Below are 24,224 nucleotides of genomic sequence, written 5' to 3' on the forward strand. Positions count from 1 at the left end.
GAGAGAGAGAGAGAGAGAGAGAGAGAGAGAGAGAGAGAGAGAGAGAGAGAGAATGCAGCCAGAGACACGCCAGTTATATACTACAGAGTGGACAGCAGTGAAATATGTGCGCTTTTCAATCCACTTGGCTTATATGGGCAGTGGGGGTCGCAGTAGGTGCAGTGCCATATTTTCATACTTTAACTTGCAGTCACGCGTGTCTGAGATACATTGCAGCTGACCCATAAGTAGCGCCTGGGAGCATATGCTTATGTTCTCCTTTTCTTTCTCTAACTCACGCACGCACGTGCGCAAACAGTACCTTGGCAGCGTGTCTGTGCCAGCGCAGGTGCTCCGTGAAGCTGTCAAAGCTGACGTAGTAGGTTTGACTCTGAGGCCCTGCCGAGCTGAAGGCCAAGCAGTGACTGTGCTTCTTCACCTTCTCCACCTGCAAAACAACACACACAGGAGTTACTTTACAGTCTGAAATACTGACATCCCCCCTCCCGAACATAAACTATAACCCCCGTGCCTATAGAGTTAGTAAAAAAATAAAGGGAAACAGAGAGGAAAAGCTGACGTGTAGACGTCTCAAAAGTTCTTATTTGAAACAGTTCCTGTTGAAGGAAATAAGATGCTTAATGGCTGCAGGGTAGACAAATTTAACCAGAAGCACACAAAATATATAAGGCACGCATGATCACATAATGAACACATGTGCGTGAGCGGGAATAAATGTATGTCTTTTCAGATAGTCACATGATCTCTGTGATTAAATGGCTGACTAGTTACACTGTCTGAAAAGAATACTGGCACGCATACGCAAAAACTCACCACACGCGAGCACATGCATGGGTGAATGGTTGACCAGAGGTCATGTGTTGTGTGTGAAATGTTTATAAACAGGGTGTGGTGGGGTAAGGCGCGTCCTTTATGTAAGGCAGACCGGCAGAAAGGGCTTTTCAGGAGAACTGTTAGAGCTTATTTGGTGGCCTTGCAGGTAAACAGATCCATAAAGCAATAAATGGATAAAGGTCATTTGTTAGGGAGGCACTTTAGTACAGAGGGAAATAAGGCTACTTGAATGCTGTAGTGATCCATTACAGTAAACATTGTAGTATATCTTTCCTCTAGATTAAAAATAGACAACAACAAAAAAAATCCCTGCAGAATGCTCAAAGCATTTTGACTTTTAAAAGCCTGGCTTGCACCATTTCTGTTTGATCTTGAGCTGAAACGAACAAAGCAGGAAGCATTACTAGATGTCACACTAAAGGACAAACAATTGCTGAAGGTGAAATGTCATCAAGAACAAACTTCACTGCACAGGGAGACATTTGCAGAGGGTAATGAGAGACTTTATCAGGTCACTCTCTGGATCATAAACTCATAATGTCATATCACCACATAACATCACCATAAAATCAGGATGAGATGTGATTCCAGTCATGCCCTGTTGTGGTGTGACTTAGACATACTTTTCCTCCAATGAGAGGCAGGATGTGCATCTTCCCCGTCTGGCTCTGCTTGACAGAAGAGACGATGAGGCAGGTGCCGCATAGGATGACCTGCCGTCTGGTCCAGCGGTTGACCGGTAGCTGGAGCTTCCCTTTCCGAACATTGTATGTCCCAGACAGCTGGACCCGCTCTGAGCTCTCAACGCTTTGGGGCTTCCCTGGAACAAAGAAAGAGTGATTTTGTGTAGTTAGCACTGTAGACTTGACCACAACTCAGGTCTGTCAAATTATCAGGTACCGTTTTAATGAAAAGAAAGAGCATAACACCAGGAAATAAAATTAAAAAATCATAGTAGTAGTATTTTCAATAGAAAAATATAGCAATTCAAAACCAAAAAAAGATTAGGAGCCTTCAGCCATGCTAGCATCTTTGTGGGACTGTACTTAGGCACAGTGTTGCTTTGAGCTAAATGCTAATGTCAGCGTGCTAACAATGACAACACTTACATGTTGATGTTTAGCAGGTATAGTAATCATCATGTTTACCATCTTAGTTTAACATGTTAGCAGGCTAACGTTTGCTAACAAGCACTGAACACATAAGTTACAACTGAGGTCAATGGTAATGTCATTAGTTTTGTAAGCATTTGGTAATGAAACAAAGGGCAAACAAAAAAATTAAGCTAATGACTTCATTGGATGAAACGTAGGGGTCAAGTCAATACAATCCATCCTCTGAGGAACATGAATGTCGGTACCACATTTTATGGCAATCCAATCCAATAGTGTTGAGGCATTTCACAAAAAGACATAAATGTCATTAGGATACATCAGGGAACCATGAGTAGCCTATCTGTTGGACGTTAAGACGTTTCCCTGGACAAGTGAAAGATATGACCTGCTCATGGCGCTATATGATAAGTCAGGGGATCACCAAAGTCAGAGTGATTAGTCATCTGTGGACAATGAGTACACAATTTCATGACAATCCATCCAATAGTTGCTGAGATATTTCAGTCTTGACAGCTGCTAGCATGGCTAAAAACTGTGTAGCCAGTCAGGAGAGCTACCACCACGATACGAGCACAGTGCTGGTTTAGCGTAAGATCTAAATACATTCAGCACAACTGTCAGCCCTGGTTGTCCTACTTTGCACACGGAATTGAATAGGACAGCATTCAGCGCAGCTCTTCATTAATAGGCTCAAATTCAATACCAGGTGCACATCTTCTAAATTATGCTCTTCTAATTTCTGAGCTACCTTTATACATTTTTACCCATCTGACTGCCCCTTCTCCAAACACTGTTCTCTCCCTTCACCGCCAGCCTGCCAAACCTGACAGTCAGGCTGCTTATCAGGCGTTCTGTCAGCTAGGCCGTCTTATCGTTCTGTCTAAACATCCACCTGCTTTCTGTCTACCTCCACCTCCGTAAAAACCTCCCAGGGCTGGCATGCTCTGTCCTCCCCCCTGTTGTTTCTCTTCTATCTGTCCGGCTGCCTGGCTTTGGGTTTCTCCGTTCTATCTATGGTATTATTTTTTTTTGCATGCAGAATTTTTAAACTTGCTGTTTTCCCATTTGGCCAAATATTAATGCCGTGGTTTACTAAGTTTTCCCTTCCAAGCGACAGATGGCCGTAGAAAATGTCTCACATCCCGTGGCCTATTGTACACTAGCTGCATCCATCTTGCTCTGTCTCTTTCACACATATTACACCTCACTCCAAACACACAGACCGAAGCAGGCAAAGAGGGGGGGGGGGGGTTAAAGAGAGGAAGAAAGAGTCAGTATGAGTAACCAAACTTGCACACGCTCTCATGGCTTTAAATAATTCAGGTCTTTCACATGCAGACTGTAAGACTAATGCAGTAGAGTACTGTACTGCACACTTCTCTCATCCAACACACTCAGCTGAGTTTAATAATATTCTGACCAGAGGTCTGCTTATTTGAGCTGATGTGGCTAAACCTGGTGTCATGACAATGCATACTTATTTTGAAACGCATACATATTTTATTCTAATGATTTTCACGAACATAGAGCTGAATTCACCTTGTCCAAGAGGCAAAGTTTTATATAACCTGGCAATCATAATTATTTTAAACCAGTACAGCCACTGAGCCATGACCTTTCCTCTGTGCTACAAGCTAATCTTGCGATCACAGCAGAATCAACAGCCTAATTTGCATAGGGATATTTGCTTTGACTAAATGCTTGGTGTGTAACATAACACACTATTGTTAAATGTAGAGCAGGAGTCTTGTTTGACTACAAGTGTGAGCAGTCTTGGCAGAGACTACCATACATAACTAGAGGGCATGCAGAAAAGCATGAGCCTCTGAACAATAGTACAACTTGCAAAGATGCAGCTGTGTTACTAATTTAATTGTCTGAGAAAAAATGAGAACGCAACACTGTGGATTATAAAGTCACACATGTTAGACACACATCAGACCCTCCCAACATCATACAAAACCCGATACTGCTATCTAGCATCAGTATTTATTCCGTATGGAGTGGCAAACTCCAGAAAGTAAAGTGATAGTTTGCTAAATGACAATGAAGCAAACGCAACATCCATTTGTATTTAAACTGCTTTAAGTGGGTGGCTCCATGGAAAAAGATGTGTGTCTTACTCCTTTAAGTGAATGTCTATTTATAAATCTGCCTCCAGGCAATGCCAGCTTAAATATGGTCCTACAATAGCAAATTCAGTTTGTACTGTGCAGAAAGCTGTGAAGCTATCTATAATAATATACTGTATATTACAATTTAAGTAGCATAAAAGCACACCTGTTTTTAATAATTTCTCTCTGGCAGTCTGCCTTGACTTCACAGCGGTAATGAAAAGCTGGCATTAAGAACTTGAGAATTGTATAAATAGGTTTTAATGAGATATCAGGATATGAAAGACATCTGTAATATTCCAAATTATTTGATCTTATGCTGTACTTACAGGTTGATGTTTACAATTCTGCCAAAATTCCAATTGGCATTACATTATTAGCAAATTCACCCAAATATCTTAATAAAAGACTAGTAAATTATTACTGCTAATGCCTTACTGATTTCTCTAAACTGGGACGGAGAAATATCACTGCGCTTCACAAATAAAGTTCTGCTAACACACTTTACATTTTCATTTGTGGTAAATCCCAACTAAAATCCATTAAATTAAAACTGTAGCGTCTTCAATTACAAGTTACTGTACAAGAGTACAGTAACGTTTCATGAACCAACTTCATTAATTCACTTTAGTGTCACACAGGGAATGAAAGTAGCACCTGCCGCCCGCGGGTAACTTGGTGGTTGTGGTGGGTGAAATCGTCAGGCCATCCGCCGCTTTCATGGACAGGAAAATGCACAACAGAAAGACACGTGTAGTAAGGTAAGCATATTGTGGCGATCGGTATCGCAAGCCAAAGTACACACAGCCACCAGTTAGCTCAGGAAATATCTGTGAAACGGTGTTTGAAACCAAACGCACACACCCGAAAGAGTCCCAGTCTGCGGATACTCATCGGAGGCTGCGGGGAAGGAGGGGGTGACTCCTGTGTTGTTGGAGACTTACTAAGCTTGTCTATTAAACACGAGAGGCGTTACTTATTTTCGTTGGCCAACCTTTCAATTGAACCTCAAACTAAGTATTGTTTTTTTAGGTTTTTGAGATACACTCATTAATTAGTGGTTGAACTGTGTTTTGTATTGAGCGCATAATGTATAATACACTGTGGTGAGTTAGTTTTTCTTGTGGTCTGTTGGTAGGCTGACCTGATGATATCATATCATATTATTTAATGCCATGACATGACTCTTTTATAATTTGATACTTCTTCTCTACCATTGTTCATCACCGAATTTCATCATAACACAGGCCTGGCTTACAAGAGAGAACAGTGTATGTTTAATCTATCTAATATTGTGTTGGTCATACTATACACTGATTTACTGCTTGTCCGTTTTGAATAAGGAGGTAAGGAGCTTAAAAATCAATCGCATATTAAATCGCAATATTGGTAAAAAGAAAAAAAATTATTTTATATAATATTTTCCAAAATTGTTCAGCCCTATTGGCAAGTCAAGGCCTTAAAACAGAGATCATATGACAACTTTGCCATCACAGGGATTCAACACATTTTATACAGTTTAACCAAATCCAAATCGTGTAAGCTCATCCACTTATTTGGAAGTTAAACTGTCCATTGCATATTGCGGGGCCACTTCCTGATACAGATTTCAGCCAGCGCACATAAACACAAATTGTTTTATAAGGCAACGGACAAATATAACTGGTGTCCACTTGAGTTTTCACTTTCAAATAAGTGGTTTAGATAAGTAAACTGGGGTCTGAAGTTTCCTTTATGAGGAAACACAGGGAAGGAGAGCCAGGAAAGATTAGATAAGGACGCAAAGTGAAGATGTGCTTTTTAAAGGGAAATATGTGTACCTTAAAAGCTGAACACATAACTTGTTCATCATGATGCTATTTAGGTTTCCTTTGAAAAATGCGGCTTGTACTTGTGTTCTTGGTTTAAGTACAAGAACTGCGTCTAATGTTAATGTATCAACTGTTCTGCTCTAAACCTAAGTAAACTGAGGGGAAAAATTACCTTGGCATAACAGGTACACCGAAGTCTTATATTCCTGATTATCACCAAAAAATATATATAAAGTATTCTTTAGGCCAAGAGCTATTGTCCACCAAATATCATCCAAATCCATGTGATATCTTGCTAAAAGAGAGACAAACAAACTGGTGACTGAACAGACTGGTTACCCCCTTCCAAATTCGCTGCCTGGCAGAGGTAACCAACAGGCACGCATTTTCATGACTGAGCTTAGGAAGGGGGTATGTGTTGCATTAGGCAAATTATTCACAAGCTTTTAGCCTCAATATGTCACATGGGCATAGTCCTACTATTTTTAGGCCTTTTGTTGGAATGTGCTGTCTCCCACACACAAGCATATGCCCAAACACACGCACCCTACTCCTCCTCCTACTCGTCCCCTCGCTGACATCCACACACACTGACACAGTGACAGTGATTAACCATCTCCATATGTGCATCCATCTAATTGCCCTCACACACCCCACCCCATTGCACCCCCAAATGTTGACGGACCAAAAACAGCAAGAGACTCTGCAGAGGGAAAACAATGCAGACAGCTTGAGTGGGCTGCTTTTGTGATAAGAGAAGTTTGAAAGCCTCTGCGTGTGTGGATGCTGCAGTTTACAACCATCTCACATGGACGTGGGATGACTGGATGGAGGCAAACGGTTCAGTCTGGCCATGGGAGCGCACAGGGGAGGAAGCAGGGAGATGGGTGGGACTCCCACGTGAGCATCCTGTTTACAGCGGTGGGCCAGAGAAAAGAAGAATCTCTTGGTAACCCTCCAATAAGGAAAGGAAATTATAAGAGACAGTTGCTGTATTCCAAACGTAGGAACCACAGGCCACCTACACAAGAAATATTTTCAGCAGCGATGATGTTAGTCATGGTGGTCATCCCATAATCTATGGATGTGAATTTAAAAATAATACACAGGCAAGGTGGGTGTGTTCACGTGCAGAAATCATAGTTTATTCCTAGACTTACTGTATGCAGGAGTACTACAGTGTGTGTGTGTGTGTGTGTGTGTGTGTGTGTGTGTGTGTGTGTGTGTGTGTGTGTAATAGAGATGGCTTCCTTCCTTTTCCCCAAGCTCAGGAAAAGAGTGTTTCCGCTCCACATGAGGCTCCAATACCCAAGTGTGCGCACCCCTACTGCTTCAAACACACACATGAGCTTGTACAGGACCAATGAGCAAGCACCTTACATTAATAATCTCACTTTCAATGAACCCGATCACCAAAAAAATAAAACGTTAGCTCAAAATTATTCATTCATTGTTAAACGCAGTCACTGTCAGACAGAACCAACAGCTACATCTGGGAGGTCAGCTGGCAGATTTACCTGATACTTAATTGTGCGTGTGTTTATGCCAATCAATTTTATTTATTTCACTAATCCACTCAGTATTGGTACAGCTTTCTAGGGGCTCCTTGCTATACATATAAAAACAATCAAACAATCCAACAATAAGGCAACTAAAACACATCAAACAGTAGAATTAAACACAGTTGGTTGATGTATACATGTATATATGTTGATGAAGTGTACAAATTTCAGTTTATATTTGAAAGACCAGTTTGTTCTTGTGTGGAGTCTACACTAACGGATTCCAGATAGTGCTATTATAATACTGAAGGAGGCTCTTGAACTTGCTTCCTGCTGATAAACTATGCTCATTTGCATTGAGGTGGCAAATGTTAAAAATGCTAAATCCTAGAAACTATTTTAGTGTACTGCTATGGCCACATACTATATCTTACATGGTAACACATTCCTGTTGTAATGTGTGGCACTATGCATTTCAGTTTAATTTAGGACTTTGAAACACACATTATAGATCCAGAATGAGCATGCTGATGTATAACAGCTGCTACTAGCTCTGGATATTTATATCGTATATGTATTAGTATATGTGATTTATTTTGGCAGAGTAAACCACATTAACATGGCAAACACAACAACCTGGTTGCTTGAAATCAGTATTCTGAGCTAATGTGTCCACCACCAGACTACAGAACGCTGCCTCCCAAATGCCCCGATGCCCCTGTTATCCATCATTGTTAGTGATCAGTACCTAAAGGCTGACATTGCTGCATCCATCTCCAATTTAACACATCAACACTTCTTTCTTCTGGCTCTTCTCAGTAATAATAAGGACACATCCCTGGTTAATCATCCTGCCCTGCTAAATGCAACCAGACATCAGCACACCTCCACCACAGGACAGGGCATGCCGTACCGTGGGGCATCGATGACCCACATAAGTCACAGCGGAGCACAAGCACGCATAGACACACACTTGCTTATTCTATAGGCAGTGACAGATGTGGAGACGCTTCTAAGACTACAGTGGGCTCTTACTTCTCCTGCATTGTTTTCTGCTTCTTTTGAAATGTATCTCAACTAAAGCATCTCATTATTAGGAAGCAAAAAAAATTATTGATGATACTATCAAACTAATCATCAAATAATATGTGCTGAGCTGTTGATATTCTGGCTCTTATTAAAGGGCAAACTAGAGTTGAGCAGAGTTGGTGGATATAGAAATAGGTGTAAGACAGAGCGATGCCAGCTGTTACTCTGTGACACAAATAGCTGCACTGTCCCTGTTACAAAACACACACAAACATGCGCACACACAATGTCAAAAAGCATCTACCTAAAGCTGTGTGTTTGCAGGCAAGGGAAGGATGTCCTTCCCACTTCTGATCGGCAATGCCTCTTTGCCCAAATTGCTCCATCCCTTTATGTGCTTCCCCGTCTCTCCTCTCTCTTCCTCTCTCTCTCATTCTTTGTGGATGACTTGAGGTGATTACTCATATTCAAAGTGACAGGCAGTGTTAAGCCAACTGTCTGCTCAGGCAGCAGTCGACGAGCCTCGCTGGAAGGTGGCAAAGGCCATCACCAGTGACGGGTTGCTCACTGCACTCACCTCAGTGCTCCACATCTTTCTTCGCATTCCACTTTTGCTCTCTGCACCTTTCACAGCGATTGCACGCATTGAACTACGGGCGAAAAAACATGCAGCGGAGATTGTCGGGAAGGCCGTTAAAACCCCACAGTTTCACAGTTTCTGAGATGAGGCATCCTCAATTAGCAGCTTCTTAATCCTACAAACGTCTTCTTTAAAAGTTCCCAGATGTTCTCACATAAATGGGTCCACAGAGATAGGAGGGGCTGCCTCGCCCTCTGGGACTGAGGAGGTGTTGATGTGTGAAATGTGTTAAGCTGTCCTTTGTGTAATAGTGATAAGAAGATGAGGTACGTGTTTGCATGGGAAATAAGTGAGGCGCCCATGCATTATCGCTGTCTGTGTGTTCTTACTTTGAATCATGTTTAGCATAAACATGCAGGGTTTTTTTTTTTTAAAAGCCCAGAGTGCTTTTTAATATTTTGATTATCAGGGAGGCTAAAGAGTTAAACAAAATGTTCAGCAGTCAAAACATCAAAGGAGGACGGCCGGTGAGCACCGGAAAGCTTTATTTTGTTTCAGGTAGTTTGTAGCCACGTTAGCTAGGTCAGCTGGCACACCAATTTTGTCCAGACTGAAACCATTGGATGGATTGCAAAGAAATGTTGGTATGTTGGATGAATCATACCAACCTTTCCTATAGAGGCAAATTTGTGGGTTTGAGTAAAATAACTACTGGAAAAGACATTCATGTTCCCCTCAGGATGAATTCTAATAACTTTGGTTTATAAACCGAAGTGTTGGACAAAGCACTGTTAATGTTCAAGATCATAGCTGTGCCTCACAGACCTTTAGCATGCCTGGTCTTATTCTTGTTTAAGTGGCATTTATTGTTCTAGTCAAACGGGCTTCATTAATAGACATAAACAATAGACATTTAACATATAATAATCTCTCTTGATTATACTCTTGGTCGTGTTTCTAGGTTTTAAAGTTGCCATATTGTTTTATTCAGGCAAAAAAACTCAAAAGTGCAGTCAACAGTGGCATCATGATAAAACATCTGTAAATTGCAGTGTTTGGACAGCGCCACAAGCAGTTGATTAGCTAGATGAGGATTTATTTAATCACCCATGTTGCAGCTTGCTTTGATTATCTCTTTAATTAATAAAACAATTAAACATTATTAAAATGCATTTTAGAAGGGTCACGCCACACTTGGAATGTGTTAGATTTAAAAAAAATAAAATAAAAGGGTAACAGTACAGAATTTTAATTATCTTGAATGTACTAAAACAATATCAACCAATCATTCAGGAATGGGCAGCAGGCCTGCCTGTGTGTGCGCATTTATTTTTTTGTTCTCAAGAGAGTGCTGAGGAGTGCTTCCAATCGCTCTAGGAAAAGCTGAGTGACACCGCTTTGTGCTCCTGTCTATTGTCAGACACTGAACATCCTTCAGCTCAAACAGCTCAGTCGAGGTGACCCCCCCCCCCCCCCCCCCCTTCTCCTGGTCTGCACTGCTCTCAGCTGGTGATGTAGCATTAGGGAGCACGGCCAGAGAGACATGATGGGGCTCGGGGGAAAGTATGTTCCCAGATGACCATGAGACACCCCTCCATTCCAGGAGTGAGGGTGGAGTGGATAATTAATAGTTTGATGGATGCCCTCAAATCCTGATAGCTCATCTCTCTTAGGCATGTCACAAGTAAGGACACAATCAGCCAGAAACACGCACACACATACACACACACCAAAACGTCATCTCTCAGTCCTGTGAAATGCATCCTGAATGCAAATAAGGTCACAGGCTGCAATGTCTTCCCCATCAAACCATTATTACCCTTTTGCCCCTGGGGAGAAGGGAACTAAACAGGCCTCTGCTATTACAGGCATTGTACAATTCCAGTTATCAGGTTATCATCCACTACCTGTGTGTGGACGCATTACGGCAGGGGGATGACCTGAAGCAGGATATGTAGTATGGTCTGTAACGCTGAATAATCTTTCTTTGTTTCTTTTTTTACTAGAATTTGACCCACTTGTACACTCAGTTGCTCTTCTGCATTTTTAATTTCCAACATGACTTCATGCACAGCAGAGGAAACACACCCCACTTCATATATTCACATATCAGGTCATGTTAACCTGATGCAAATCTGTGTTTATGGGCAGAAGCAGAAACAGATGCAAACGATGTGTAAATATGCAATCATGCTCAGGTGCCTGACAGCTGGAATGAGGATCTACAATGAGAGAGGCCCTGTAAGAGCTTAATAAATCACATTCTGCAGCTATGAATTTCTAAAGAAATTACTTATGTGCCTTTAAGTGAAAGAAATGCCAGCACTTGCCGTCAAGCTGCACCATCCTTCACACCATCCGCTGCACTGTGAACATGTTTCATCATGTCACTCAATCAATACCCATTAAAAATAGACCCAGACGCAGCGGACAGAGAGGACAATTGCATTGTGGATGCTTCAAATCGCAGGTGTTGGCATCTGTGTGTAAAAAAAAAAATAAAACATTTTCTCCCCAGTGATCCCCTCTGTCGGCGGAAGGGTCAGATGCTGACGTACATAGACGTGTGCTCCCTCTCTCCTCTTCCGAGCTCCACTCCTGCTGCTGTTATGTAATGAGTGTGTGTTACGAAACCTTACATTGGAAAACACAAGCCCCCAGATCAGCTAGGAAAGAGCACACACACGTACAAGAGCTCTGGGGATTGTTTTCACTCCCTTGCTTGTGTGCGAGCGAATGCAAAGGTTGTCACTGTAGTGGACACACGTCTGTGTGTTTGCTCATGCAAACAATTTGTGTTTGTGGGTGCATACTACAAATTCATTAAATCCTGTGCATGCTCTTTAAATCCGAGAATGACTGCGAGGCTGTGAGTGCGCAGAGCTCCCATATTAATTATTAAGTATGTTTGTGGGTGAGCGCGTGTATTAAATACATAAATAAAAGTACTGGTGTAGAAAGAACTATGGCAAGAGCCATAAAGAGACATAAAGACAGATGTATAGGATGGAAACGAAAGAGAAATGGTCAAGGAGATATGGCAAAGATGGAGAAAGGAAAGTATACTGTATATATAAACAGAGAGAAAAGGAGTTGGCTACAGGCATCTCCTGTCACCTCAGGCAGAAAGACTCATGAGAGGAAATAACTACAACGTGGAGGTGAGTTAATCTCAGTTGGTATTAAGACTGCCACAGACAAAACACTCTCACACAGACACTTGTGATGACAAAATGTTAAATTGTGGACTATAAAATCATGCATGAACAGATACTTAATGACAATACATCAGGGGTCTTGTAGTTTTGGCTATCAATTCTGATAATGTACGTAATCTGTGTGCGTGGACAACTACAGCAAGCACAATAGGTCAACCAAGAATGCTGCCTGTGAACTATGATGGATGATTACATAGTTAGCCTTGGTATTTTCTTTCAAATCTTTCATAAGTCATCAGGCACCAGTTTCCGTTTTTTTACGTGTACAACTCCCAGATCTATTTCTCATTTGACACTCAAATTTTAACATGCCGGAATTGCCCTTCAAACATACACATAGTCCTAAAATGGCAAATTCACAGAGATGCTACAAGGTCTATTTATTGAGGATGAGGAAGCAAGCAAGCTTTCAAACAATACCTTGCATCTCATAGTGCCAGGCTAATTTAAAGCAATAATAACACAGATCGTCCCCCCCCCCCCTTTTTTTAAGGTTAGCAACTCAGAAAAGACTCTGATGTGATGTCTCAATCCCTTCCAGTGAGCGCTGAATATCTTGCCAGCAAAAGGTCAGATGTATTCTCTGTCAAACCCTCCAAGTCTTTACGTAATGCTGCTCCTCTATGTACACGGAGTTCAAATGCGTGATGAACCTGTTCATCGGTGTGGAAGAGGAGGGCTATTTCATGTTGGGAAATAATGAATTATCAGCAGGTCATGAATGCGTGAGAAAGAAACGGGAGGCTACACTCACACACAAAAGAAAGCAAGCCTGCACACGTGTGAGTTACTGTTGTGTGATAGTAAACTGGCAGCAAAGCCACGGTTATGCGGTTATGTAATGTCTCTCTGTCTTGCTAGCACTCACACACACACAAACATACACACGTTAAAAACAGAAAGGCTTCAACTACATTGTGTGTTTGCATACTTTAATGTTTCAGAGGGCACGAAAGGTCTCAGCTGAACTGAAATTTCTGATTTTTCCTACTTCTCTTACTCCATTGACCATTCCCTACAGTATATAACACCAGGCTTCAACATCTCCAGCTGTCATCCACACTCCCTAACACTTCTCTCCCTACTTTCTTCTGTTCAGATTTAAAGTGTGAGTGGTTTTATGCATTGGTCATGGCAGGGGAATGACCATTTCTAGCCCAGCTTATGCACGACCTGACCTCTCTTTCTTCACACCCTTACAAAGCCCCAGCCTTCTTATGAATATGTCCTGCTTAAGTGTCCTTAGGTAGTGCACACAGGCTCGGGGGTTGCTGCTCTGTAGCTGATCATTCTCTCTGACCTACCCAAACAGAAAGAAGCGTAAAGAGAACTTCCAAAAAGAGACAGCTAATGTAGAACATTAATATTAGATTCCTATTCAGCCCTGTGCGGTTCTTAGAACTTCCTCTCCAGCCCCCAGACTGGCACACCCCTCCACTGGCCCCACCCACAGCCCTCCACTGGCCCCACCCACAGCCCTCCACATGCCAGCAGTCCCTGCAGTGTGTCCTCGGCACAGGCTGTGCCATCACGCTCAAGGATACGCTGTTGACAGCTACGGGTCACTGCAGTCCAGGCACAGGGTGGCACACACTCATGAATGATGCAGCACTTGCCATCAGTGTAACAGCTCTCTCTACTAACACATGAGGACACATAATCAGGCTCGATCACGGGCAATGCATGCACAATGACACCTGGGCAGGCCGCAACATGTAGTTAAGGTGCAATTAAAGCAAATCCCAGAAGCTAACATACAATGTATGACAACACTGTGAAAGATTCTCTGGCTAGAGAAGCTTTTAAATAAGGTATGAACTGAGACATACTGTACATCCCCAATATGAGCCCCATTATACTGAGCAACCTTCTTGTTTGTCATGGATCATTGCAAGTTTAGTGCTGAAACAATTAGTTGAGTATCAACAGAAAATGATTTGAGAACAATTATGCTTAGTGTTGACGTTATTTATTTAAAGGGGTACTGCAGCAATTTTGTACTGTTCTTCCATAAAGTTGTGGCACTTGCAAAAAAGGAAGAAAAAGAATGGTATAAAGCGATGCAACAGAGGCTGAGATATCTTGACTTTTAGTCCTCCTATGGAAATTGCTGCATCCTACACTACCCATAATGCCCATAATTTTTAGCATTCACCTTCCCATGCCTGGTAAACTCCTATTCCTATCAAACTCCACAGCCCTAGTCTGTGAAGATTTAAAGGTTTTATTTGTCACATGCACAGTGATATTCAGGCTGGTACACTCTGGAGGCGGTGTGCTATACTGCAGGATTACTTTTATGAAATTGAAGACTCAAAGCCAAAGCCAACATAACGCTGATGACATCACAAGGGCCATTTGATCAGAATAAGGAAAGCTCTCTCCGGAGCCACAGAAGACGTTCTACATCTGTTTTTACAATCAAAGTAAACAAAGCTTGGTTTGTAAAAGTGCCCCTTTTAGCAAAAATACCAAACATTTGCTGGTTCCGGCCTCTCAAATGGGAGGATTTGCTTCTTTTCCCTTTTTATATCATTATAAATTGAATTCTGTGTTAGGGCTGCAGCCAACAATGTTTTTTATTAGTCAAAGCTTCTACAGGTTATGAATCTACAGATTAATCGATGCATCGTTTAAGAAGAACTTTTGCTTGGGGGCGCCGCCCCCCCGTAACGGGATCAGCTGTGTAAGTTAACTCATGACTGTGACGTTACAACCCAAACTCACGGCCCAACCAGGTGGAGAACAACAAACGCACATGTATGCATTTACAGCTGAGGATTGCGTCTTACTTTGCCTTCAACTCAACAATCAATCATGGTTTCAGTTAAATGCTAATGTTGCTGTTACTGTTACCTTGTCTGCTCCGTGGACTAGATGATAGACCGGGTGCTTTCTGATCAGATGCCGTCGTGCAGTTGCAGTAGGCTACATAAGTTTTGTTTTATGGTGGACAGACCATAACATTACAGAGTTGTTGTTTTCTTTTAGCTTGAAATAATCCCATACTTTAGACACTTTTTTCTTCGTTCCCCACTATTTCCTCTCTCTTTCTCCACTTTTCATCCAGCGCCATCATAATAACGTTGTATTGACACAGCGTAAGCGCGAAGTGCGACAGTAATAAATGTCCGTGCGAAACCGTGCGCTATATAGTTATATGGATAAAATTAATCGATTTAATCGATGAATCGTTTCAGCCCTATTCTGTTTGGTTATGAACTGCTCAGACAAAATCGGCAATAAAAAAAGTCTGCCCTTATCCAGTTTGAACTGGTGAGATTGGGAAAAGAGAATTATAGTGATACCCATGTTTTTTTAGACAACACAAATCATGCGAGAAGTTTCTCAAACACACATATTATCTCATAATTCAGGACACCAGTTGTTCATCAGCAGCGTCACTGTGTCACTTCAGCCTCCGCATTCTGTCACTCAGCAGTTGCTAATGGCCTCTATACAGCAGCAGCCTGTCTCAGCAGCACTCCATAAAGCCTTGATAAAAGTGCAGCGCCTTATACTGTATGGGGGGGCTTAGAGAGAGCGAGAAAGAACGGGGAGAGAGGTATTGTCGTCTTAAGCGCCTGTACAATAACCCCCTCCCTGACACAGAGGTTTAGGCTTACCCACCTAGCATTCAACCCCCCTGGGAAGTGCATCATGGGAGGGTGAAATGTGAGAGCCAGGGATGAAGGGAGAGCAGCGATAAAGGAGCAGGCTGACAACACCTCCCTCTGATACTGAGGCTAAAGAGGCGAGATGGGAACGCTAATTGGTAAGCCTGTGAAGATTTGATGTCGCGAAGAAATGTTAGAGCTGAATGTGGGGGTGCACGTACAGGCACGCGCATATGCAAGTTTATGTGTGTGTTTGTGTGTGTGTTTATGTGTATGTCAGTGATTAATTAATTGCACGGACTCCCGCCTCTCTGTCGCCCTGGGTTTCCCCTGTTCATTTGTACCGCTGCATTAATAATGCCTGTCGTTGATAGAAAAGAAGAGGTGACGTTTCACATTCAGAACGCGCCACTCTCAATCACTCACTCTTCCCTTCCTCATCATTTTCATGGTCCTTTTAACCAACATTATAATCATGGTCAATACTGCCTTTAACAAAAAGTTCCTCCTGTTCAATATCAGCATCATGAATTCTCTTTTAGTAAATCTGACAGCCTACTGAAGCTATACAGCAACAATCAGTCTTTTCACATAGGAAGGAACAAGCAGATATTGCTAATATACTGGGTTTTACTGGATTTGAATCCATTTTACTGTAAACTATATTTTAATCTCACCAGAATCCACCAAGTTTAGTTTTCCTGAGCGGACAGTAAATGTTATTAACTGTATTTGAGCAAGGTCCTCCAAGAATACTAATCTTGCATAATTTCAGTATGTCAACAACTTCGTTTTTGAGTTTAATCTTATTTTTGACACTCAGACACTCCACTAACCCAGCCTGAAGGCCAGCATGGATGTCCATTGGAAGGAGAAGGTCACAGAAGAGCAAAACTGCGAAAGATGATCGGGTAAATTGTTTGTGTCGCAGAACTGGGTGAGACATGACATTTGCAGATTTTTAGCAAAGCATAAATAAACTACTTCCTAATTGATGAACCGTGTTAAGTGTGCATTACACAGCTCTATGCTCTTATTTAGGGGAATTCCAGCATGCATTCTGAAGTGATTCATATTGTGTCATAAAGTTAAACATGTAAGTGACAAGCAAAAATTCCAATTACAGTAGCATCAGAAACCATCAAACCCCCCGTTTTCTCATTCATCATGCTATGATGAAGCTTATGAATGTCTAAAAGGTCAGAGGTGAAAACAATGTGGTACGTGTGTCTGTAAAATAAAGAGACAAATCTTATTACACTTTCTTTCCTGTGCCATCTCCAAGTGTGTGTAAACAAACAAAATAATCTGCAGATTTAAGTAGGCGGCAGCAACATTTTCATAGATGCAGTACTAGAATAGCAGTGGAGTGAGCAAGAGACAGCGCGAACACCAGATCAGTGTGCTGCACTGTAATATCACGAGGAGTATGTGTGTGTGTGCGATTGGTGGGATGAATATTCTGCTGGGCGGACCAAAGACTGCAGCCTGCTTGAGGCTTCTGTCAGAACTTGTTTTGCTCATAAACAAGGATATGAAAGTGAAGCATTAGGGCCATTTGATATCACAAACACACCAAAGCTGATGCACTTTTTAAACCATTAACTGCGAGAGAAATATAAAGTGAGTTTTACCAGGGAGCTCATCCGAAAGTGACAATCTCTGTGAATAACGACACAGCCGCTGTGTAACAATGCATGATGTTGGTTTGCCAACAACTTTGGCCCAGCTGTTTCCAGTGTCTCATCCATCATAATGCATTATGCACGATGCTAGGACACTGTCTTTATGTAAGCAGTGTGCGGTGACAACATCATCATTTGTATCACTGATTGGAATTATTAGCTGCTAATCCACAATGAAAGGCAGTCAAATCACTTTCAGCTTCCAAGTTTTTCCTAAGGATAGACCACTGACACGGCGATAAGTATATCGATTGGATGTCGCAGGCATCCAAGTTTGTCTGGAAGACTTTAAATTAAAGGCTGCCATGTTTTAGCATTCCTTTGACAGTGAAAAAGAAGTGTAATAAGGAGATTCATACAAGGGAAGAAGAAAAGCAATAATAAAGGTAAACAGTGACTGTCATTGTTTCTAATCCAACAATTCTCCTATTTCATAAAGCGGTCTTTCCAAAACTTAGGGTCGTGACCAAAAATGGGTTGAGGACCTGTTTTTATTGGATGCCAATTGGCAGAGTAAAATATGAAACAATGCTATGCAGTGCTTAATTTTATAAATCTGGAGGTCTTGGAACACGGAAAGGGTGCTATTATGGCATGAAGAATTAAAAATGCATCTGATGGACAGCAGTCGCCTTGGGGTAATTGAGAAGGAGCGACAGAGTCTGTTCTTTAATTCCACAGTAGGACAGGCCACAAAGAAATCAGACCCCAGATCTATGTTTAAACCTACAATCGGTCCGGCTCAGAGCAGAGAGAAAGGAGGGAAAGACAGAGAGGACAGCTTTCACGAGAGAGAGAGAGAGAGAGAGAGAGAGAGAGAGAGAGAGAGAGAGAGAGAGAAATAAAGGGCTGCTCTCTCCTGATACTGCACAGGGACAGGACGAGTGAATGAATGAGATTGTGATGTTGTTGCACATTCTCTACCCCCACGTGCTCACTTTTCTCTTTCTTCTCCTCTCCCCCCCCCTCCGTTCCTTTTCTTTTGTTTTGTTTAAAATTTAACAAGGTCTGGAACAGTGGAGGGCTGAAGCGGGCATCCGGGGTGTTTTGGCTCAGCTTCATGTCACATGCAGGGGCCATGTGAACACAGTGGCACTAAGGGGGGGGGTGCTAGCTGAGCAGGAGGGCAGTGAAAGTGGGGGGTGGGGGGTAGTGAGAAAGAAAAAAAAAAAAGAACTAAAGAGGGGAAGTCTTTAACCAGAGGGGACTGGGAAGCAGTGAGAGCTAGAAAAGAACTGGGTGGGAGCTGAAACAACTGTATTTATGAGAAAGGCACCACAAACAAAACAGGAACTAGAGACAGAATAAGACTGGCCAACATGAGCACAAGAAAACATAACATGCAACGGAGAAGGACACAGGGAAAGACAGAGAGGTAACTTCCGGGTGCAGCAGGTGACAGCTCCACTTTTTTTTCCCCTCCTGGGTGATTATCAGACTGCACAGCTAACAGCAAGAGGCAAGCAAATTGCCATTTTAATGATTTACACACATGCAATCTCTCTGGACTGAAAACTGGACTTTCAGTTTCTCTTATCACAACCCTTACTGACATACCAATTTATTAGGTACACCTATGTAATTTAATGCAATCTGATATAATAATCCTGCAATACATTCTATGTTTATGAAGCTCATTATTTTTTATTTTTGGGACAGCTTTTAAGAAAATATTAGTATCTCTCGATACAATACATTCCAATACACAAGTGGTGGAATGTGCATTTATGTATAATTTGCTGCACTTGCATACAATTTTGAGGTACTTTGAGTATTTAAATGTTTTGTTAATACTTAATACTTCTACTCCATTACATATCAAGCTGAAATACATTTTTAACTCCACTGTATTTATCTGACAGCTGTAGTTACAAGTTACTTAAGATTAAGGTATTACATGCAAAAAATATGATCACTTTATAAAATATGATACATGGTCATAGATCATACAAACTAATAGGTAGTTACACTTAGCTGTAATTGGACCAGCAACAATAATAGCTGCTTACACATGAACACATCTGCAACAGTAATCCATTTATAATAAAATAACTTTTTAAAAGGGGCCGTTCTCCTGTATTTTTTACGTGTCAGACTTTAAATCTTACTAAAGAAGATTGTTGACTGTAGCAGACACGGAGTAAAATCTGAATTCATTTGGAGTCGAGTTTCTGAACACCTGATGAACGGAAGTCCAATATTCACTCTCCTTTTAGCTCTGCTTGCGCTCCACCAACACCTGAAGGAAATGTCTGGCTCTTTAACTGCTAAAGGCTCTAGCTAGTCGCTAATTTTGTGTATCTGCTTTTTAGTGCTGGGCAGGTAGCGTACACTGGGTTTTTAGAGAATATTTGCAGAAGGCCTCATCTGAATACTGAATGCCAGTAACAGTGGCAATACAGAACCACAACTACCTACAGTCTCAAAAATGTATTACACAATGTTAAGATAATGCTGAAAAGGTAGTAAAGATGTTAAATTGCAGCACCTCCAGGATCACATTATGGTACCCCGCCTTTAACCAGTGGCCATTAACCATGGTGTTGTGCAGACTGTTACTGTGACTTTCTGTTCGCTTTCACAGCCTCTCCGTTAAGACACACACACTTGGCAATGAGGAAGTAACATTCTTGTGCTTCAGCATTTTTTTGAGAGAGATGATCTGTAAACTAGGTAATTTTATGTCAACAACCCTTTCTGTTACGGCAGAGTCCATAGAAGCGAGCACCCAAACACACCTTATCTAGCTGTGCCAAGATGTCACAGACAAAGATTCGGGGACAGTTTGGTAACACCCTGAATTCCATTAACGCAATACTATTGACCGACACTTCATCTACTCGTGTGCTTCTGTAAAAACAAAACCTCAAACAAAACAGCTGCCCTAGAACATAACTGATCCTATCCTTTTGTAATTCTTTAAATGTGCGTTAAAGAAAATGAAATGCTAAGAAATTAGAATTTTGAACACAATGCAAAATTGTCCCTGTAGAGACTCTGGCTTTGTAAAACAAATCAGTGTAAGCACCACTGGAGCGGTGGTATTTAAAAACCTCCCCATCTAGGAATTGACACAGTTCTGTCCTGTACACTAGCAGGCAAGCAGGCTATGTTCCCTAATCGGAATTTTTGGGCCTCTTTAATGCTGAGAGTTGCAGATGTTGCCTGGTATTAGGCTGTGCTGCTGCTGATCAAAGCTGCGGAGAGCGAGCCCCTGCTGGCCTGCCTCTAATCCCCCCCTCATGCATGCGGTCAGGGCAGGGACTGGTGCTCTGCTCACGGGGACAGTCAGCCTACTCCATGACCCCACTGAAAGGAGAACCTTTTCACTGCCTTTGCTGGGGACCACCACATACTCCAACACCCCCGAGGTTTCTGGGGAGCATTCGGCAAGGGCAATTTGACAGACAGCCGAGAGGCCGGGCTGCTCCCATAAGGCAGGAAAAGCTGCTGTCCTTCCCTGCCCCCTTCCCCAATTCCCTATCTCAGAACGTGCCAGCAGGCAGACAGGAGTGACATATCAGCATGACATTGTTCAGCCGAAATTTAGCTGCTTTTCACAAAGCAATGGGAATTTCAAATGCATTCCCCTCTGTTCCTTTTTTATGCTTATTTTCACAGGGGGCACGGACTAATCACAACTGTACACTCACACAGAGAGGGGACAATGAGAAAGAGTGCTTTTAAGTGTGCGGGAGCTGTAGAAATACTTACCTAGGCTGTAAGTTCTTGCCTTTTATCAATAGTTTTTTAAGACAATTATGGGAGACTAGTAATTCTTGGAGTGAAAAGCAATAGGCTTTGGAGAGATGAAGAGATACGGGAAGATAAATGGAAACTGTCAGATGGTGTGAGGGAGGAGGAGATGCGAGGAAAGATAGCGAGAGGGAGGGGGATCGATCATGAGAGAAACTGAGAGAGGGAGGAAGATTCGGCGTGAGAGGAGAAGAGGGTGGGAGGATGTCAGCCAAGAAGGCAATCTATATTAGAGAGAAAACAGTTCCCCCGGCTTTAACGGCTATAAGATGACACCGCTGTCCTCTCTGTGTCTGCCTCAGTAGACACACATGTGTGAATCCTCAGAGATACGCACATCTAGCCCCGCACTGAGGCTGTGTGGGTACATTTAATTTAAGACAACTTCTACACGTGTGTCTCACACGTGAAGAGACATGAAATTCTTCATCATAAATCTGTTCCTTGATTGCCCGTTTTTATCTCGGGCACGCACATACACAAGTGGACGCAAAAAAACCTCAGCGCACACAGACACATGCGTATTGGATTTGAGCTCTGGAACGTGTGAAATCTGATTACACAATTACATAATGACTCAGCAACAGGCCATTTAGAAACACCATTAGCTGTCAGGCCAGGACATGGATGTGGAAAAGGATGAGGCAGCCTAGTGCCTCACTTCTGCAAAGTCCTCCCAGGAGTGTTTGCATACATGCTGATGCTGTAGTATTGGCAAACTAAGCCATTTTTTTCTAGATTTAAGTGAAACTGACACTTGAATATGGCACTTCATAAATCTCTGGTAACCAGTAAAGCATCATTTGAATAGCAGAATCCGTTCAAACTAAACCACTGTACGGGAATTTCTTATTGTTATCAGGATAGCCAGTGACTGATCATAGAAACAAAACAATGACAAAATCTGCGCAGACTGTTCTCCTTCTGCCTTTGAAAATGTTTTCATAGAGATGCAAGTGTGATCGTGGGCGCAATCTGGTGTGCTGACTGTACAAAGAGAGCGACGTGGCACAGACAAGACAGAGTGAGCGGTTCTCTGCTTAATAGCTGCCACAGCCTGCTGGAGAAAGCTGGGCGCTTCATTAAGCCTTTAAACCCTGCAGAGTCCTTTAAGTCATCACGTCACCAGACGCTGCCTCCTCGGAGAGGGCCTGATGTTAGAGTGGAAAGATACAGTCCTGAATTGAGACTCCCCTAAGCTTTTAGAGTAAATGAACTATCACTGTCTTCTTACAATGTTAACATCTTGTGTCTGCATGGAATATAGATATCGTATCGTTGGGAGTCAAGCTGCTTTCATTACTCATACCTCTGTTGTGATGGTTATAAGATGACAACTTTTATTTTATTGCTTCTAATATTGATTGAAACTTTTATTCGAATAAGATGGTCACAATTCAAAGCCAGAAATCTGTTTTATATTCGTCATTTCACAATACTGATATTGTGTTAATTTTATTTTTAATTCCAACCGACAGTCTATTAAGCATGTCTGCTAAATGTGACCAGAAATTAAGTTGGAGAAACAGGCGGCTCTTGAGAGTAAATTAGAGAATCTATTGCAGAACACTGAAAAAGTTAGCCAGAACTGAAAAAGTAATACAATACACCGAGAACACATTTAAATGATTACTATGAAATGAACTTTCCAAGTCTCAATATGAATGTGGCGTTTCGGTTCTTTAAAAAGATGATAACCTTAGAGTTGTCGCTAGGCCCCAAAGCAATACAACTGCATGTTAGTATTTGAATTTTGTAAATACGCACGTCAATAACAGCGAGGCAGCATGAAATCAAAATTATTGCAGAGAAAAACTTTCTATTAAAAGCATACAATAAAAAGGTGCACTATTTTATTTTGTCAAACTGAGAAATAATTCCCATAGCTGTCACAGTTTCTTTTAGACCACACGTACACCCATGCAGTACTTGTATATTCAACTACATATGGAATTAAAAAATCCCTCCTACAACTAAGGATTATCTGACAGGAACATTTCCATAGGGTACTAACACATACCAGTTTCCTGAGGCTACACTTCCTGATACTAATAGTGATCACACGAGAACAGTGAGATTATAACTTTTACCTTTTGCTTTTTACCATAAACGTGCCAAGCTATTAAAAAGTGTAAACAGGTACATTCTACACTTTTGTTTTGTAAAAGCAGAGCCATTATCTGCAACGTTCAATTAAATATCTCCACTTTTATTAGTTCCGCATGAACACTTCTTTCTGCAAAGTTCACCTTGCTGGCAGATAACAACATGGGAATTACTGAAAATTGGGTGTAGCATGTTGAAAAGCTTATCAAACTTGACTTTGTTTCACAGAAGCTTGAGCAAAGGAACCTGCATGGAGCCGACAAGAATTAATACCTTGATAGTTTCTAAGCCAGTATGTGCCAGTGGTCATTATTTTTGCTCATAAAGCAGGCCAAATCTTAACACCACTTTACATTTACAAGAAAATGCTTTTAAGATTACAACTTTAATAGGGTAAGTAGAAAGCTCACAAAATGCAGTGGGTATGCTCTGGAGCGTGGATGACAGTGTTTGCAAAGCTGAGTAGCCTAATGAATCTAAATAATTTAATGTGCTGCTTTAGTTTAGTTAAGAACTCTGGGTCCTCAGCCTCTACAGAAAGCCTGTGCCAGTGTGTATTAGGGTTCAGTGTGCCATTTCCTTTTCTTGCAAGTCTACCCACACACACACACACACACACACACACACACCCCTCTGGGTTAGGGACCAGAGCCATCCAAGCAGGGGGCAGCTCCATGACTTGCTGGGCAGAGGATTTCCTGTCCTCAGCAGAAGCCCTGTTACTGAGCGACGATGATCTGAACCCCATACTCCTGAATGGGCTATTAAATCATGGCCATGACTCAGGTGTATAGCGTACAGAAACATCTGCTGAACACAACTCTCTTGAGGAAGTGCACTTTTATTCCGAGCTATGG

At 41.9% G+C, this 24,224-nt stretch overlaps 1 protein-coding gene across 1 annotated transcript in view; it reads right to left on the bottom strand.

Annotated features, from left to right (window-relative positions):
* Nucleotides 1–24,224, bottom strand: part of phlpp1 (PH domain and leucine rich repeat protein phosphatase 1) — a 43,138-nt gene that overhangs the window by 14,365 nt on the left and 4,549 nt on the right. Inside the window, exons 2-3 of the mRNA XM_046041777.1 lie at nt 1,458–1,654; nt 302–427 (exon numbers count right to left, since the gene is read on the bottom strand). Coding sequence (XP_045897733.1) covers nt 302–427; nt 1,458–1,654 — 323 coding nt within the window. The remainder of the gene's footprint in view (nt 1–301; nt 428–1,457; nt 1,655–24,224) is intronic.

The sequence above is a fragment of the Micropterus dolomieu genome, unplaced genomic scaffold, assembly GCF_021292245.1.
Source record: "Micropterus dolomieu isolate WLL.071019.BEF.003 ecotype Adirondacks unplaced genomic scaffold, ASM2129224v1 contig_8836, whole genome shotgun sequence".
Taxonomy (NCBI): Eukaryota; Metazoa; Chordata; class Actinopteri; order Centrarchiformes; family Centrarchidae; genus Micropterus; species Micropterus dolomieu.